This window comes from Rhinichthys klamathensis, unplaced genomic scaffold (genome assembly GCF_029890125.1).
Source record: "Rhinichthys klamathensis goyatoka isolate OS25496 unplaced genomic scaffold, OSU_Roscu_1.1 h1tg000547l_1, whole genome shotgun sequence".
Taxonomy (NCBI): domain Eukaryota; kingdom Metazoa; phylum Chordata; class Actinopteri; order Cypriniformes; family Leuciscidae; genus Rhinichthys; species Rhinichthys klamathensis.
In genome coordinates, this window is record NW_026607018.1 from 568,828 (window position 1) to 589,391 (window position 20,564).

The 20,564-nt window shown below is 37.3% G+C and overlaps 1 protein-coding gene across 2 annotated transcripts in view; it reads left to right on the forward strand.

The window, feature by feature from the left end:
- The window catches only part of grid1a (glutamate receptor, ionotropic, delta 1a), a 367,672-nt gene that overhangs the window by 223,803 nt on the left and 123,305 nt on the right, over positions 1-20,564 (forward strand). For both annotated transcript variants that reach the window (XM_056238894.1, XM_056238895.1), the window contains exon 3: positions 16,101-16,385. In XM_056238894.1, the coding sequence (XP_056094869.1) occupies positions 16,101-16,385 (285 nt within the window). The remainder of the gene's footprint in view (positions 1-16,100; positions 16,386-20,564) is intronic.

Genomic DNA, 20,564 nt, shown 5'->3' on the forward strand with positions numbered 1-20,564 from the left:
GAAGTTGTTCACATCTTGGCTGCAACCTGAAAACAGATGCATTAGCATGTTCTGCTAATGTTAAAAAATGGCTCATAATCCCTTCACAAATGAATGCGCAAACAGCCTTACACTTAAAAGCATATTACCCAGATGCTGTGTTCTGTAGCTTTAAGCCTCATTGCCCTCTAAAGAGAACAGACATGCTAAAACGCAGGGAGAGAGATTCATTAGCCTCAAATGTGGGTACCTGCCGTTAGCCAAGCAAAGTCAAGCCAATGCTAACATCCTGCCAGACTTTAAATGCGTCCCACATGCTTCTGTGAGCAAACATTAAGCCCTGGTACTAATGGCATCAGCCCAGCCATCGCTATTACAAAGTCCGTTATGGCCTTGGAGGGTGGAAATAAATAAAGCATCAAAACGTATTAATATTTTATAAGTTACACTGAGGGTACAGTAAGTCTGATACATGAAATAGGAAAAAAAATAAAAAAGGCTAACTCTTCAGTCCCTATTTTGGCAAGAACAATGGAGATTAGTCACAATATTAATTTGATTCCCAAATAGATCCAACCTTGTGTCATGTTTAGTTATTCTGCTTGTAGCCTAATTACAGCTTTTTCTGTAGTCCAGTGATAAATTAGTAAAATTATTTGAATTTAGTTCAAGTATTTGACTTGGTCACGTGATCTCAACATGTCATATGTGACATAACATGTGACAAAATAACACTGTCTGTAACACTGTAATAACACATAAAATAACACTGTTTTTAGGCTAAAATAACACTGTTTTTAGAGTGTTATCTAAAAAAAAAATCTCGAATAGGCTATAATTTTAAACTTTTTGTTTAAATGAGGAAAACTGAAAAATGCCCGAAACATTTAGATTCAAATTAATAACGATTTATTTTATGTTATGTTATTTCAGATTTGACATGCCTCTCTAGAAGCTCTATTGGATGCAAATGAAAGCGTCAAGATGCCTTGCAATTTATTAGAAAAACTGTTAGTATGACACACAGAGAGACATACCTCAGCAGGGAGTTATTTCTTAAACTCTGCTTAATAATCAGCCAATCAAGCAGATATGATAATGTTTTTCCCCAATCTTCTGGCTATGGCTTGTCAGCCAAAAGGACTTTTTGACAAGAACCGAATACAACATTTAGATACCTTACACTTGGCGTCACAATACGCAGTAATGATATATTGATCAAAGACAATAAAATGATGAAACAAGACTAAGTAAAAACAGAGAGACAAAAGAAAAGAAAAAAAATGCAGGGTCTTGCTTGCATACAGAACAGAAGAAGCACATTATGTTCCTTAGTTTTTGGGTCTGACGGAAAACTCCAAATGAATAATTTCAAGCTCAGCCTCCTGCTTCCTCCAGGCCTAAATGTCAGATGGTGTGTTTGTCCAGCAGAGTGAGGCTGTTTTTGTAGAATTTGAAGCCCATAACATCAACTGAAATCAGTCTTATGCAATACTTATTTTTGAGAGCCAGAGAAGGTGCACTCAAAAAAAAAAAAATTGTTTGCTGTATACTTTTTCAAATTACTTTGTTAAAATTTGCTGAAGCAATTTAAATACATTTAATTAAACCCTATACAACCCAAACCCAGAACTATAAAAAGTATTTTTGTCGACACAAATTAATATGATTGTTAAATCCGCTTAAATTTGTAAAATGAATGTTAAAGCTGCAGTCCGTAGTTTTTCCTCTTTGTCGCCATCTCTGTTCGAAATCTGCAATTGCAGTTATTTATGTAATGTAGAATATCCAACTACAGCTTTCAAAAAAAAAAAAAAAAAAACTTCAGGAGGATTTGTTTGAGTTGAGTAAAAAAAATCACTAAAAATATGCTGATTTTTCTTAAATCTGGTAAATTCATCCATTCTAAGATTACTTAAATGAGATAGATTGAAACTTCAAGTTCTCCTGTTTAAAATGATATATGGCACTTGATGCTGACTGCTATAATGGGTTAGAAAAACAAAGAAAAGTGCAGGTGCTCCAAAAATGGTCTAGGTCTTTAAGGGTTAACTGAAACTAACTGAACATAAGTGTAACAGATACATAAAAGATTATATATATATATTCCATCCAAAAAATATTACAACATTTTTTTCAAATTAGTCGTCAGTAAATCCAACAGCACATTAAGTGCATCAGCATATCTTTCCATGACTCTCATCTCTTGAGGTCATTTTTACCGATATCACCAAATGTGGGAATTTTCTAACCTCATAAATGAGACTTTTTGTCGGGTTTTGTGTGACGGCTACAGTTTACATGATGCTCTACATTAATATGTTGAACTTCACTATATGTTGACTCACTTGATGTCCCACAGTCATATCAGCACTCTGGTGTCGTGAAAGTAGATAGACTAGAATATGAAATTGTTTATTTATCCTGTTAAAATGCTGGCATGCCTCCTGATTTATCTTGGGAGTTGGATGTAGAGCTTGGCAGACATTCATTATGGTGGGTTCAATTACACAAGTCCAAGTAAATGATCTAGCAGGAATGAATCAGTGATTACGGAAGATTATTTGCAGTGAACTTCTGTTGCCATTTTTGCAGTAAACAAACCTGCAGACCAGTCTTTAAAAGATTTAACTTTTTATTTTTTTGCTGATATTATAGTGGCTCTTTAAAACAGTATGGGATCCCATTCATTCTTGCAAAAAGGTATCGCTGATGAGAGGCTGCACCCCCCATCCCATAAAACCATAAAAGTTGTTCATATGACTCGCACTCAGTATTATTAGGCTTCTGAAGCCATATGTTTGCTTTGCAAGAGGAAAAAACTTTAATACATTTAAGTCATCATTTAGTGTACATAGCATCTGATGAACATCACAACGTCAGTTTTTAGTGAATTACAAATTAAATTAGTTGAGAAAACTTGGAATATAGTGCAGAAGTCTACTTTTATGGTGTTGTTTTGTCCTTTTTTGCAACAAAAAAAAGACACTATGAACTGTTGATGTGTTGAAAAGAGCTGGAGAAAGATTTTTCCATTTTTGTTTCATATATAATAACATCATGTGAGTTTGGAAAGATATGCAGGTGAGCAAACAATGACAGAATTGTATACAACAGGTCCTGGTGTACTGTCCCTTTAAGACAGGTGCAACAATGATTTAAAGGGAGGCGGATTGTCCATCAAACACTCTCAGTGACATTTGACTACCTCTCATTCTACTATAGACTGGATCCTTTGAAAGTTTATGTCAGACCAAAGATGAGAGAGAGTGAGAGGAGAGAAGATATACCTGATGAGAGGGGGAGCGAGAGAAAGAAAGAGTGACACCTGTGCTCTGTTTTCAATATTCCATGCATTTAAAAGAGAGTAAGAATCTCTCCTGGTCTCAATCACATCAGCCTTCAGACGTAATTGTCACATGAATTCAAACTGGAGTCACATTTTGGGGACTTGGTTGAACATATGGTCCCGAAGATACAAGATTGAAATTTCGGCAACCATCTGCTATGTCATTTTTGACCCTCTCTTTATTTCTCTCTTTCCATCAGGTCATGCGTCACCAAAGTTTATATCTGATGTTTTTTTGTTTTGTTTTCAGGATTTCTACATTATGATGTTTGTATAAGCTCAGCAAACACAATCCCATGACATTTTGTCATCTAAAGGCAACTTCTCTGTAAGAGAGTGTTTGTGTGAGTGAGTCTAAACTGAAATCCCCCAAGACAACATTTATTGATGCTTCTTGTAATGTCACAATCTTCAGACATTTCAAAGATGACCGTGCTTATCTGTTCTCCAGTGCTACTGTTTGCTGAAGCCTTTAGTGATTTTAAATCAAACACAACTGGATTTATCTTTTCACTCTTTTCTTCTATCTGTCTACAGTGAGACTGAGATATATTTATTGATCATTCAAAACTTTTATCTGTATCTTTCATCCAGAGGCCTTGTTTCTGTTCGAGTCTGCATCATTTCTGTCTTCATTATTTCTTCTTTGAGGTCTGTTTTTTCCTTTTCTTAATCTCCGCTTTCTCTTTTCTCTTATTTATTGTGTCTGTCTTTTGACTTTATTAAATTAGTCTCATTGAATCAGCATTGTGATGATGAAACTTAAGCATTTTAAACAGAAATGCACCTCAGAATCTTTCTTTTCTTATTTTTACCATACAAAACACAGTGCGAGTTAATAAAAATTAGCAGCGCAATAAATCCAGTCAGGATTGTCCCCAAAGGTCTTTTCAATAACTTTCCTCTGTTGGACAGCAAGTGACCATTCACCCACACTCTAAAGCAGAAAGTGTGTGCTAGCTCCTTCACCACAGTTACCACTGAGAGAACAGAAGCCAGCCGTGGGAAGTCTCTGATCAGCTGAGCTTTGAAGATCCTAAAATTAACTAACTGTTGTCATGTTTGCACCAACATGGTGCTTCAATCAGAATTAGCGTGGTAAAATTATACTTGTTTAGCAACACTTGAGTTAACTTTTGATTTGTTGAAGGTCTAAGAACATAGGGGAAAAAAAGGACAATTCTAACAAGGTATACTACGACAGTCCGTCATACATCAACTTTGAATGGCATGATGTAGTGAATAGTGTTGTCATGATATCATAAATACTTCTTATGATACTCTACCAGCTGAAATATCATGATACCATGCAGTATTGTGTTAATTAAAAAGTAGAATCTACAAAATGAACCAAATTTTCACAAATGCATAGATGTAAATGAAAACAGACCAAGTTTTCCTAAAGCCCCCAGTAGGTGGCAGCGAGTCTTAATGATTGAGTCACTGAATTATTAATTCAACAATTCGTTCAAAACAGCTGTTTCATTCTGGAAGAGAGCAAGTGACTGTTTTTATGAATGGCTCAGTTGATCATAGGTTTGCCCGATATGTTCAAAACACGGATTCATTAAGAAACAAAACAAAACAGTGTCACTCTGAGAAATTATAATCAGTGATTATGTTGTCTGCACTAAATGCTGCGCGGTGCGACGTGACAAGACAAATCCCAGACAGTAAACCGATGCCTCGTTCTATTTACGACGTACTCCAGCACTCGCGATACCTCTCATAGGAATACAGTCAATAAGGAACTATCCATGTTCCCGTTCGCCATCTCAGAGTCAGACAGCTGCCTTCTAAAAATCAGCATCCTTAGAAACACTTTGAACAACTTAGATAGAACGTCAGTGGAGAAAGGCATATAGTTCATCATAACACCATAATATAAATCATATACATAATTCACCCGCTATATTGCTAAATGTACCCGATTTTTCATATCAACAGAAAAGTATACTGGGGTAACCTGGCTTCTCTTGAGACTCCCCTGCTTTGCAGCATAGTTAATGATATGCTAAAGGCCGCCGGCACATTGACGTGATTGGTTACAAGGTAGTTTGTGACGTCAGAAACACCAGTGATTTCAAACCGCTTTTTTTCACTGCAGTTTTAAGGAGAAAATACTCAGCAATGGTGTTGACTTATGAATTTGCACATGGTTTGTCTTTAAGCATATTAAAAACACCACATGGACATATAAGCAATATTAAAACCTTGATTTTCACCACAGTGGGTCTTTAAATTTTTATGTTTGAATTATTAAATAAATAGCTGTTTTTTATATATATAAGTATTGATAAATTAAATAAAAAAATCATTGAACGTGGCCAAAAATCAATACATTATAAGTATTTACTGGGAAATTCCTAGTAAAAAAGGACCCCCCATAGATTTGTGATTCATGAGAGGCTTCATACACTTTGTTTAAAAAAAAATGTAAAAGCCCACAGAGGGGGTTTATAACACAAGCCCACTGAATGAAGATTGTAACTTCAAAGAGAACTTTTAAACAACTGGTTGTTAAGTTACGTGATTTTCTGAAGGAAGTGAAAGGGTGTCAGAATATGGAAAATTTTGGGAATCTGGGTGTGGATTTAACATGACACAGTTATGTGATTGAGCCCCGGAGAGTGCTTTCCCATACCTTGTTTCCACCAAAAAAGAACTGGTTCGGAACTGGTGCTGGTTCAACTTGCGAACCTTCTCAGAACCTGTTTGTTTTTCCACTGACTAGAGAGCCCAGCGAACGACGTCGTTACGTCACTGTGTACGTCGCCATACGTCTTAGCCCGACGCAAGCATGACGTCGTAAAAGAACGGTTCTAGTCCAGCAAAGAGTTGGTGCCGCTTTGGAACCAATTTTCCTGTCCGAGAACCGGTTCTTTGACTGTCGAAACACAAAGAACTGGTTCGCGAGTAGGCACCGCCTCCGAACCAGCTCTCAAAATGCTTTGGTGGAAAAGGAGTAACAGAGGCTGGCGTCTCCCCATTTAAAGGACTGGTCTGTCACAATACAGGCTTCTGCTTCCAGAAGAGCAATTATCAATCCAGCTGTGACAGACTAACTATGCTAATTAGAAAAATTATCGGCCACAGTGTGGTGATTTATACATAAAAATAGACACACATACTCAAAACAAACACAAGTGTAGACAGACATCTTCTGTAGATTACCATTGGCACCACTGGCCTTACCATTCACTGCTGTTGTCAAAGTCAGCCTGAACTCAAAATTCGCTCTTTTCGCTTTATTTGTTTGTTTGTCTTTTTGAACATCTTGTTTAACTGAGGAATACGTCACATTTTGGAAGTGGAACAGTTTGCAAACGCTATTTTATGTTGACTTAAAATTAGATTATCTGGTTTGACGGCCTGCCACTATGGAGAAATGTCAACAAAGCTGTTGATAAAGGTCAAAATATTGGATGTGTATCATCTCATAAGTTTGGTTGGTTGATTCTGATCTAAATAAGGTCATTTCACATCATCGAAATCAACATGATTTATATGCATGTCTCCAGAATATATTGTGTTTTGAATGCATGTACTGAATGCAACTACTTTAACAAGCAAGACTTCTTTGGTCAAAGTGCCTCACCAGAAGAGCCCTTCCTGCATTTCTGTGCCTGGTCCACCAGCATTAACCAACCTGGACCAGCATAGATGTATTATATTCTGATTTGCCATAAAACCACAGTGGCTGTGGAATGATGTTTTTGTAATGTGCGGTCAGGACATTCTGCAGTTTTCACAAGGACAGCCAATGTTAGCCGCCTCTGAAACACTGTTGTGCTTTGTTTTTCTGGGACACACTAGCTTCTCTACCATCATTGATTTCTAGAGAGCAGAGCTCAAGTGGAAGAGATTAGGCTTCTGTCCTGTTATTTCCACTGTAAGGTGTACTGGGACATTTCAGAGGAGTCACACGGATTAAGAATCTCGCCTAAGTGTCTCGTCCAATTCTTCAGGCTCTCCTCCCAGAACAGTACTTTGAGATCTGTAGTATTGAAGCATTTTTTGTTGGGATTTTCTCTTTAAAATTTTTGACCTTTTACAGAGGTAAAATAAGAACATTTTAAACCTTAAAAAGTCAACTTTAAAAATAAACTTTTAAAGTGTTGTTAGTTTGAAAGGGAATGTTTTTTTTATTATTTGAAGCTCAATCCAGGCTGTACTGATTTTCTGTTTACTAGAAAAGAAAAGAGACTGGCAACTGGCATCTGTCAAGGTAAAATGCCAATAACTTATTTTTTAATGTAAAATTTCTGAGACAAGAGCCTCGTATTTTCAAGGCTGCTTCCCAGCCTGTTGTAATTCAGAGCACCAAACCTGAAATAGCTTTTCTGCGCATAATTACGGGTGCTACACATTATGTATTAATGAAGGACACAGGACAGGGCGGGACAATATGAATAACTCACTCTGACAAAGTCAGGAAGGACTTAGTGCCGGGCTGTCTGCTCGATGGAGACTCTCTTTTCATCCTGTATATCCCTGCTGGCACTGGGTTTTAGTATGAAGAGGAGTGGTGGGAAAGATGTGTGGGGTGTGGATGACGGAGAATAATGCAGTGAATTAGCTCTTCCTTTCTCTCTGTATCCTCCCCACTTGCACCTTCTTTTCATCCTTATCCTCTATTGTACAGAAAAGAGTTTTGCTTCCATTCATCCATGGAAGTAAATGGGACTTCAGGTCAAGACCTGTGGAAAATTACAGCCAAATTACAGGGGGAAAAACAGAAATACTCTTCTATGAATTACTGGTAAAATAATAATAATAATAAGAACATTCAAATGGAGCTAAATGTTTGACATTCTTTATGATTACAAGAAAAAAAAAAAAGTCAGTTCCTTCCGGCACAGAAGTATATAATATTCTATACATTATCTTTGAGCACAAGAAGCAAACCAAATGTGTATAAGATGCCAAATTGTTTTTTTTTGTTTTGTTTTTTATCACGGTTCTGTTCAGTTAGTTTCATTTTCATGGACTTTTAGTTTGTTTTTTTCAGTCACATGTTCTCCTTTGTCTTAGTTTCCCGCCAATCATTGGTTTCTATGGACACCGATTAATCATCACATCTGCTTATCCACCTTATTCTGCTCTAAACAATGTGCGCCTCCATGACTACGACTCCGGTTGCCTACTTCCGGTTCGTAAGTTACTGTATTAGCAGTGAGAGAATGAGTTCAGGCTCTAAGTGCTGTTGTTGGTTGTTTTAACAATTCAAAGAAGATAAAAAAAAAAAAATACTTTTTAGAAACTGGGTGCTTTGAGCATAAGATAAAAAGGAGAGAATGCCCAAGTCCGGTTCGTATCAGCTACATTCAATGCCAGAGAGTAGACGTTTTTGGTTAGCTACGTTAAAACTGAAGCATCCAACGAAAAAGGTGTATGTCTCTCCGCACCATTTTGTTGACAAACGCCTAATACGTTAACAGTAGGGATGGGCATTTCAAGCAAAAATAATAATCGAAGATCGCTGGGTATTATTTAACTATTATTCGAAAATCGCACCCCTCCATCACATCACACACACATGCATGTATAGGCTATAAGTAGGGGTGCTCCGATCAGGATTTTTGGGGCCGATCACCGATCGCCGATTACTGGAAGCTGTATCACCCGATACCGATACCGATCACCGATTACATGGTCTATTTGAAGACTTCTTTTTATCATGTAGCATTACTTATTAAACTATATTTAACAACAATGTACATTAAATATTACATTTAAGAGAAGCAGCTTGGTTATTGGGAGCAGCTTAGGGCTTGACATACAACTTTCCTGTAGAATATAAAATAAAATTAATAAAAGACAGAACATCTGAGTCTTTAAATTTAGCTTTAGACTACTTTAAACTAAAAACAGCAACAAAAAAGGCTATAGCCAAAATAATGTTTTGAGTCAGTCAGCCATCAGTTTTTCTAATACACTTAAAGGACCACAGGTAGTAAAGTGCACAGCAACAAAAAACAAAACAAAACAAAAACTAACAACTTCCATATCTGTATCTATAACTTTGCTTTTTTCTGGGATGCTTAGTCAGATTTTGTAGGCATTTAGAGAGGAAGAGAGAGGTAGAGAAACCTTTTGTGTGTGTGTGTGTGTTTGTGTGTGTGAAGAACCCTTGCAAAATTATTTTAAACAGATTAAGAAAGCCACCACTGGTCACATCTATTGTTAGATTGATTTTTTTTTAGATCCAGTGAAGTCTGTCCCACCATGTACCTAATATAAATAAATAAAACATCTTCAGTTAACTAGCAGATCATTCATTTAGTTCGCTATTAAATAAGAAATCTAGCGCTAAAATGTGTTTTTGAACTCAAGCTGCGCGCTCGTTGCCGCGGCGATCAGTGTCATGGATACAGTGCTCTGTGCCTCACTCAGGCTTCACTCGGACGCGCGCTTCAATCTATCGCCGTTGCGGACTCTATTCATTCCGGTGTAATCACAAAATAAAACACAAAAGTATCCTTGCTTGATATAACTATAACCGCTGATGAACATATTCAGTTTTGATGAGAGAAAAAAATATGTACGAGTGATTTGACGGACGCACGGGGAGGGGGGGTTGGATACATTTTTGTCATTGGTTGTTGCGTTAAATCTTACCCAGATACAATAGTGCTATTTTCTGATTGGCTATTGTGTAGCTCGACTAACAACACCAGAGGAAACGCGCTTGATTCATGCCGGTTCCACAGTGAGAGCGGCGCGGCCAGAGTTTTGGCCGCTGCGGCATATTAAATATATTACAAATAGTTTTTCAGCGTGAGAAATACAATGTGTGGCGGGAGAGCGTGACAAAAGACCGAAATGAGTGACTGTCACGCTCAATGCTTGACACTTGAGAGCCCTGTTGTAGAATTGCCAGACCGGTGAAGCCATTGTTACCAGGCGTAAAAAAATTGTCTCGCGAGTTTTGCGTTATCTGATCGGCTTTTCTGGATCGGCCTTTATAGAGACCGCCGATCACACATCCCAAAGCAATTATCGGCCGATCATGATCGGCGACCGATCAATCGGAGCACCCTTAGCTATAAGCTACACACCAGAGCACATGAGCAAAGCGGAGCAGTGATGCTTAAATATATATATATATATAAAAAAAACTAAACATACGTTTTATATTTAAGTTTCACAATATAATGTTTATTTTATTTTATTTAATCTATGTTGATTATATGAAAAGGGAACCGCATGGGATGAGTCAGATATGATCATAAGATGCCCAATATATCGGACAACACTCTTTAAAGTGAATTTCGTTTAGTATAAATTGTATCTTCATTTTAATCAATGTTTTATCAACAAATTGCCTGGAATACTAAGAAGCAAAATACAGGACACGGGGTCGGAGCCGCGGGCGCGTGAACTGGAGCGCGTCTTATTAATCAACGAAACTCAGCGTAGGCTATAAGTTATTTGCCTCACATACATGAGAAGTATATCTACAGAAAGCTTGAAATGTGTACTTTTAAACAAAATAATTAAAAACGAGCAAAAGTGGGCTGCTCTCTGCTTATGTATAGGTTAATTCATATGAAGTGTGCATTTTTCTCTTTAGGCGCGTTCTCAACTGCGAAATGGCGAGTCAGCATCATCAAATTTATCTTTGCAGTCGACACTTACAGAAACACTAGTTTATTAATAAACAAATCAAATGTTTCATGCATAATCATTACTTTTGCCGTTTTTTTGTGGCAAGCTTTATGCGTGCGTTGAGATGCAGAATAGTCAATATATTACGAAAACGCCCATTATGGTTTAGCATTCTCTCCCATAACTTCCAACCCAACTTCAGTCGGGCAGGGGGAGCTCTACTTATTTCACATATTTTCTAACCAGCACATCACTGCGGCGTTCTGAGCGAGCGGCCAAAGCGGCGCTTAATCTTCATAAAGCTTCGAACCGGAAAAGGACAACCGGCTTCCGGTTCAAACCCGCTATGAATCATGGGTAAATTCGCTAACCAGGAAAAAGGTGGATAATTTAGTCTATTTAAGTTCCTCTGTTGTATCACTCATTGTCTGCTATTGTTTGTGTGTAGCATACTGCTTCATGTTGTTTGCCTGTGATGAATAAATCTAGCTGTTATTGGGAAATACTTATTCTGCCTTCTTCATCATCATTGACTTGGGATTGTTAGTTTTGTTGTGATAATACTGTAGTAGTTTAAGCTTCCTGCGATAGTCAGTGTTTCACTGTTTGTGTCAATTTGCTTGTCTGTGTTTGCATGTTCCAGACGAACTAAAAGCTGTAAAAACTCTCTCTGCAAATTACATTCTTATGCTAGTAAGCAACTGTTTTTCATTAAATTATTGTTCAAAAACACTGATTCTTTCAGGAACGAAATGACACTTTCTGAGTGAGTCATTGAATCATTTATTTAGCAAATTTGTTCAAAAACGCTGCAAATTACGAAACAAAATACTCTTTTATGATTTTCGAGTGATTCACTCTGCTGATTTGTTCAAAAATCAAATGAAAGAATCATTCAGGAGGGAAACACCACTACTGTGTGTTGATCAGTGTTGTAGCTTTGTTTGGAACAAAACAGACAAAATAACTGTCAATATTGTGTCTAAAAATGTAAGTTACTCTATATTTGCTTATTTTTTACTTACCTTTGTTCTTCTATGTAAGCATGCGCTACATGTTTGACCGTCGCGCTCGCCTCTCGCGACTTTTGCAGTCTCGCATATGACAAGGCAATCTAAAAATGCTCTACTGAAGTTACAAGAAGTCCCACGTTTTTTTGTGCAGCGTCTTTCACAGTGTTCTATCACAGTGCTCAAGTCAAGTTTGATATTGATGAAGTTTGATTTTTCCAAATCTGCACATTTATGATTTAATGTGTGTTTTTAGGACGAAAATGCTAATTATAGGCTTTTGCATTATGTACAGATGGAGGATCGTTTTCCTTCTGATAGTACAGGGCACTGAATGACTTTGATGATGCCAATTCCAACAGGATTATGGGATTTTGTAAGGGTTGATGTTTGTGGTCTGGTAATCTTTTAAGCTTATCCAGTGGACATGCCACCTTACACACATAATATACACACATACACACACTCCTACACAAACTGAATACACAAACACACTGTGCTATCTTTCTCAGTCTTGAAGCTCCAATCATAGACTGATGGGCTATGCGTAAAGGCCACGACTTCCTTATCAAACCACAAACAGCACCCTGCTAGGCTGAAGCCCGTCCACAACACCTTCAGCGTCTATTTCTATGCTCACAAAGACCAATGAAAACATCTGTCAGCTAGTGTGAAATCATCCTGGCAGCACGACTTATGTAATTTCTGGTAAGAGAATCACCAACCGTCTCTATTGCCGTATCGTAAATGTTACGACACGAGGGCTTTTCAAATCAATGACACGGAGACTCTGCAGGTGTGCTGTGAGCGTATGGATTAATCAATTTCTTTTGGCCATGTGTTAATGCATGATTGTAAATTATTCCTGCGTTCTGATTTGAGCTCCCACACTGTAAAAAAAATCTGTAGAAATTACAGTATTACTGGCAGCTGTTTGCCAGTAACTTACTGTAGTTTTAAATTGATGTTAATTACTGGCAACAGTTTGTTCAAAGTTAAATGAACATTAAACATTAACAAGTCTTTATCTTTACAGAATAAAACTAAAATAACAGCCTCATGCAAAGCATTCTGGGAACCAAAATCTGAAGGAAAAAAACAGAAAACGGTTGATGAAGATTTCTGGTTCCCAGAATGCTTTGCATTAGATTGTTATTTTATAATTTTATTCTGTAAAGACAAAGACTTGTTAATGTTTAATGTTCATTTAACTTTGAACAAACTGTTGCCAGTAAATATACATCAATTTAAATCTACAGTAAGTTACTGGCAACCAGCTGCAAAACTACAGCAATTTTTTTACAGTGCATATATTCCTTCAGATAATTTTTTTAATCCTGTTTGGTGATAAAGGCCTCTAATCTGCATGACAAATACATTTTTAAATGCATTATATCAACGATGCAGAGACGCACAGATTCAAATTGTAAAATCAGGGATTACAAAGGGTGCCGTTCACCCTGTACGTAAACCGTGATTCTATAATTGAGTATAAGTCCATAATATGCCATAATCTGCATAAGAAGATATGCGTGGATTTAGAGAGAGAGGCAGCGTTATTATTACACTGAATTCTAATCCAATTCTACTCACACTGTAGTGATGTGTGCTTGTATTGTTCCATCTCGCTTCTCTGATCGCCTGAGATGTTGAATGTTGATATCCCTTATGTTGTTTCAAACCTTATGACTTCTCTTCTGTGGAATACAAAATGAGATATTTGGACCCCACTGACTTTTTATTGTATGGATTAAAAACATTCTTCATTCTTTCAATCTCTTCTTTTATGTTAAAAAAAAGTTTATAGAGGTTTGGAACGACATGAGGGTGAGTAAGTGATGACAGACGTTTTTAGGTGAAATATCCCTTTGTTTTGCGGTTGTCATCGCCATGATGTGTAAGAATGTATAGATGTAGAATTCATGGACCAGCGAACAGCGCCTGCCAGTGGGAATTTCCACATCAGATGGTTTAATGACCATTCTCACATGACTTATAGGTTTCCCGTGGCATGTTTTGCTGTGCCCTGCAGGTTGTGGACGTTTTTCTCTTGCTCTGAAGTTTGGGGATGTTGTCTGGTTGATGGATGGAGTTGCGACTGTTTCTGCATTGTCTATCAGCTCTATCTTGACGGCATTACATAGGAGGCAGAAGTTTTCTTTTTCTCTTGACAAGCCTTTTTTCTTATTCTTTCTAACCCTATCAGTCTTTCCATCTTTTCACTGGATTTTTCCAAGGAAATGGTGTTCTATGATGTGAATCAGCAAATGGTTTTATCTATCAGGCTTGTCACACCTATATTTATCCATAGCTCTATTATACACACGTACATTTTAAAGATAACAAAAAATTGCACTATTTGCATAGTTATGGAGAGATAAGAATCTCATAACTCATGAACAGACAAATTTATCTGTAAGATCTGAGTCATATTACTTTTCATAGCATTATTCTTTGTGCTTTTCCATGTCAGCTTAGATAAATGTTGTGTTAAAGAACAGTGTGTGTCATGTTCGGGTCCTAAACTAAACAAAGGGCATTTAATATTAACTTTGTACTGTCTAAGATTTGTGGATGGCTTACAGGTTTCCTCTCTGGTGTTTACTTTTTGACCATAAATAAAGATTTTCATAACTTGCATAACAAGTATCTTTTCTGTACTATTTTAAACCACATGGAGCGTCTGTTTGTTGGAGTTTTTCAGTTGTTCATACAAATTCATTATTTCTAAAGGCTTATTTTTTTACTTAAGGAATGTTTGGGAGAAATGTAATGTTGAAAGGGGATTTTGGATTGTATTCAGCAGCCTATATGTAAAGCCTGTTATAGAACTGTAAGTGATTTAGGGTATTTTGTATTCAGTTAAGGTGGATCCATTCATTGGAATAACAATGTAAATTGTGTTTGTTCAGATGTTTACTGAGTGTTTTCTCTGGTAGCTTTGTGCAAAATGATTTGCTCAGCTTCTTAGAAAAAAAGTCATTAGTTTCTTTGTTGAAAAAAAAAAAGTCATTGTGTTTCCTCTAATTATCATTGGGATTTGTAATCCATTGATCTACCAACGTCTTTAAGAACTGTTCTTTAAAACCTTTGCGATCAGCCAATCTGAATCCAGGCTTTGCTTTAAAGAAACTACCACACAGCCTCTCTGGGGACAAACAGTGGACAAACAGTTATTGTGTGAAAGTTATAGAAACTAACGGGTTTTATTTCTCACTTTTGAGAATAATTCCACCTCCATTAGTTGCTCTCCATACAGTCAGCTCAGTGCAATTTGAATGCTTTTTTTGGTTTTATTAATAATTGAGTTTCCAGCTCCTGCAGTTTTTTGTGCTGTCACTAGACAAAATATTTACAGCACCCCCATAACCCCCCTCCTCTTTTTGAGATCTATGGTAAAATATTTATTACAATGCAAATAAATACAACACAGTACTCTAACTACTTTTGATTTGTTTAAATATGAGAAAGGAATATGAAATAACCTTATAAATGAAGAATGAAGTCAAATGTTCTGTGACACATATTATACCTCTTTCCCAAGATGCATTTGTGCATAAATGTAATGATTTTGTGCTGTACAATATGGGAAACAATGCTCTAGTTTACAAAGTTGGGAATATTACTACCATTTTTCTATGCCACAATGCTCTTTTTAAGTAGGCACATTGTCAGATATACACCCTGGAACAGGTTTGAAATCCACCCTGAAATCCACTTTTTATCATTGTAAAAAAAACATGGGTAACTAAATGTATAAGAGTATGCTTTCTAGCCTGCGGCTCTCAGATGGTAACATCTATAAAATGTCATATGTCATAAATTATTTATGTCCACTTTAACTAGATTTCCTTGAGAAATTGTTGCACTGATGTTCAACAGAGGCAATAAATTAGCAGCATATGGCAATACACTAAAGAGAATTACATTTGCCCTGTGAAATCTGGGCACATTATCCCACCTGTTCTCTATGGGATCACCCTGACATTTGCTGCATTAATTGCCACTGGTTGATGAAAATGGACCATAAGTTCCATGATGGTCAACGTGCTTAACTGTTGTAAAGTAGTGCCTATGACTCCTAAACCCTCTAATTCTCTAACCTCACTGTATCCCTGTTTTTTTTTGTCTCTCTCTCTTTTATTCTCTAGCCTGTGAGCTCATGAATCAGGGGATACTGGCATTGGTGTCATCGACGGGATGTGCTGCAGCCAACGCGCTACAATCTCTGACGGACGCCATGCACATTCCTCACCTGTTCATTCAGAGGAACGGAGACGGCACACCCCGCGCTGAGTGCCAGCTCAATCCCAGCCCCGACGGAGAGCGCTACACGCTGGCCGCACGCCCTCCTGTGCGTCTAAATGATGTCATGATCACGCTTGTCTCTGAACTGCGCTGGCACAAGTTCATTGTTTTCTATGACAGCGAGTACGGTGAGTAACGGTGAACCTTTGTGGCACCCATTTCCAGTTGGGAGCCTCCAGTTGGAGGTTAATGATAGGAGGGCAGGGGTCACACTGACATGAAGGGAGACAGTTGTTCTGTGACATATCAGCTGGAATTCACAATTCATCATGATAGTTTGGTGCATAGCAATTTCAGAGGACTTTTCAAAGCAAAAAAATGTATGTACATGAGCAAAGCTTCAAAAAAAATCCTTCATAGTGCAAAGACATCAGCTCTGAAGTTAAAATTTGATGAGAGCAGGTGGACTCTAGCAGACTACAAGGCAGACTGTCAGTTGTTAACCACTTTCAGCATTGTAGTGTTTTGAAAACCATGAAACTGTCAAGGTATATAAAACATGGACTAGGTAAACCTTCTGATTTCTTCATTGAGCCAGTGATGTTCAGCTCTATGGGAATAAAAGTTTGGCTGTCAACCCAGAATTGTCTCTATGTCGGACCTCTTTAACAAAAAACTTTTAACCTGACCTCTCTCAAAATGTAATCAGGCCCAAGAATGAGGATTGCTCTTTACCGTTTACCCTAACGGTACAACTGTATTCTTGATCAAATAAATGCAGCCTTGATGAGCATGAGAGACTTATTTTCAAAACAAATAAAACCCCAAACTTTGGAACAGTAGTGTAAATGATAAACAGATAGGAAACATTTTAATTCAAACCAGCAAATAAACATTGGAAATATTAATATTTGTATTCATTAATATTGTCACGTCAGGAAGGAGGTATACATATATGAACATGATTTCACCCTTCTAGCTCATTTCTGATTGGGTAAACTGAGGGTGATGCAACATACCTTTTGTTACAACACTTCCTAGCCTCAACCCTGGTTTTGTGCCTGAATCCTTACCTGCCCTTTAGATAATACCAGGCTCAAAACACATTAGCTGATGATTGTTCTTCCCTGTTTTTTTAGTCCTACAGTGTCTGACTGTAAAATGTATTTATGGGTTTCAGTGTTCCCAGAATATGCTTACAAGCAATGCTATAGCATTTGCAGTTTACATTAATAAGGTCTTTAGTTCTGCAGCTTTAACTGTAAGTTTGTTGTTCATTGTAGGGTCTTATGTGGAGTATATTGTTTCCTGAAAACAACACAATAAACACAAAAAGGGTTTGTTGGAGAAGGTCAAGCATAAAGCTCCCTCATAAAAATTCTTTGTACTTACTATTGACACCAATTAACACTTTAACTGTAACAGTCTCCTCTGCAGTGCTGCAGGCTCTAAAATTTTTATGAATTTTAACAAAGAATTCTTTGGTTTATTTAGCTTGCTTTTTAAAGGGATAGTTCACCCAAAATTGAAATATACTCACCCTTACATTTTTTTTCCCAAACCTGTGACAATGTGACAATCCCAAACTTGTTTTTCCTCCTGTACAATGCAAAAAAAAAAAAAAAAATGAATTACCCGTAGCAGATCTATACAGGTGGAGCTGGGGAAGGTGAAGGGTTTCTGAAAGCGCGCTGCACTGTTACAGCAAATGCTAACCAAATATTTGACAGTTGAACACTAGGGGTGGGAGAAAGAATCGATGCATCGCCGTTCTCTCTCCATCGATTCTGAATCGATTTTGAGAATTTCAGAATCGATTATGAGCTTCGTTTTTAACTGCAGATGCACAATTACGCTGCGTGTGTATTAGAAACACCCGTTTTCTGCTCGCTTCCAATTTCTCTCTCTCACACACCCACACCCACACACACACACCACACGAACTTTCCGTAAAATAATCTTTCATAAAGGTTGAAGTGAAACGACATTCGCGGGCTTCATCGTACAGGATATGTAAGAAACGCACGCTTTGCTTGATACTCAGTGTGCGTTCTTGCTCGCTGGTATTTTCCTTACAAAAGCTCTACGAAGGCATCATTTATGTCTTTTGGAATGCAGTGGGCTTACTGTTTATATTAAAAATACGAAACTCACTAACAGAAGGCTGCTTTCAATTTCAAACACTCGCACACGCTTTGTAAAGAGTGCTCTTGCATGCGCCTTGGTGCGACTGTGTAAGTGCTTGAATGTGCTTGCGTCTCAAAATGGTTTTATGACGCAAAATTAATGTAAACAGCCAGTTATGTCTTAAGCGGTTAAACGGACAGGACAAAACACATCTTATATTTTAAAAGAGATCTGTGCACTAGTGTGAATGCATCTTATTAGATCTCCCGCTGTCGATGATGTCACCAGTAATAATCAAACAACAGTAAAGATGAGAAAAAGAAATATCACTCACAGCTCTTGAATGGAAAACGTTCAGATACTCTTAAATACTGAAAGCACTCTTTGTTTGCTTGTAATATGTTTCTCTTTGAAGCTATATTAGTGTAAAATTCTTAACACACAATTGTTTTAATATTTTTTTTTTGTAATTATTTAAAATAAATACTTATAATTACATATGTAATTAAATAAAAAATATATATGTTGGATTTTGAAGACGATAAACTAATTAATTAATAAGAAAAAAAAGTTGATCAAGAATCGTTTTAGAATCGTATCGTGACTCCCAGAATCGGAATCGGATGGGATTGTGAGGTGCCTAAAGATTCCCACCGCTATTGAACATGCAAGCTAATTGGCTACTGATACAGCAGGAACCAATTAGCTGTGCCCTATACGCTGATTTCACGCACCCGCCATTTTGAAATCGAAAGCGAGGCTCCGGTGGGAAGAGCCCCGAAAGTACAGATAGACAACAGTGCCTTGGACTACCAACCTGAAGCTGCTGCCGCGATTTACACTATTGGATGTTAATATCCAGGATATGTATACTATATAGTTCGTTCCTGCTTCTTTTTTTACGTTCTGAATTATATATAAAAAAAATATTTTATTTATAAATGAATTTCACTGTATATAGTCTAAAATATGAAAGAAATGTATGTAGATTTTTAGAATAACTAATTTCTACATTAAACACAACAATACGCCATCGCATTCGCGACTCTCCTATGATTCAAGGCGACACTTCCGGTTTTCTTCCCACCGGAGCCATTTCAAAATGGCAGCTGCGTGAAATCAGCGTATAGAGAAGTATGTGATTGCAAGCTGGTTAAGGACCTATAAGCCTGTGCCATCTAGAGTTTCATGACAGAACTTTGTATTTGTTGCTCTTTTTGAGACAAAACACCATAAAGGCATAATTGATATACAACTGCACTGCTGTTTATTTCAAGTCTTCTGAAGCCATATGATATATTTGTTTGAGGATCAAACAAAAATTTAACATGACATCCACCCTATAGCTTCATGAGAAAAAATAACAATGTTTGATTTGTGAATGAATCAGTCCTTTGAGAATTGAGTGATTTGTTTATGGTCTGATGTGATTATCTAATTCAGCTCACAGACTCAATGATCAGTAGGGCTGTCACTTTTGTGAAAAAATCCTGATCGATTTTTGAGACATAAATGTTCATTGAATCGATTGTAAAATCGATTTTCCATGTCTAAAGACGTTTCCATTTTCAGCGCCAAATATAGGCAAATCCACGGACAACTAACAGGCATTAGGACGAACGTAAAGAGTGCGCTTAGGACGCGCACAAGTCAGCAATATTTCTGATGATTTATTGGCATGACGTTTCGTGCACAATGACAAACAGGAGTGTAAGATTCTCGAAAAACAATAAGCAGAGTGGACTGCCATAACATCAATGAAAAACATTACTGCAGGCTTCAACATGGCTGTGTTTACGATTAGAAATGTCAAACAAATGTCGCCTACGTAGGCGATTGTAGGCCGATTGTATCTGTATGCATGAGACTGTCTGAATACCGGCAGAATTCACATTTTTTGTTGTAAAAAGAGACACATTATGCAGAAGTATAGTATAGTTTGTATGTGTGTTTGTCAGAGCCTGCAGTTGCTGTGTGACGCGCGTTTCTCTGCGGACGTGTCGTGACGAGCTGGACGCGCTCCGAGAGAAGGCCGTTAAAATCGATTCCCTATTTTCGTTTTCGATACTTGTGTTGGTTGGTCCGATCGATTGTGCAATCGATTTTCGAACGTAAAGTGACAGCCCTAATGATCAGTGTATAACAACTTGCTGGAAGGGAAGATTATCAGTGAAAAACAACTTAAATTATGGTTTATTCCTCACAAGGCTGTCATTGTGCTTTATAATACTTGGAATATA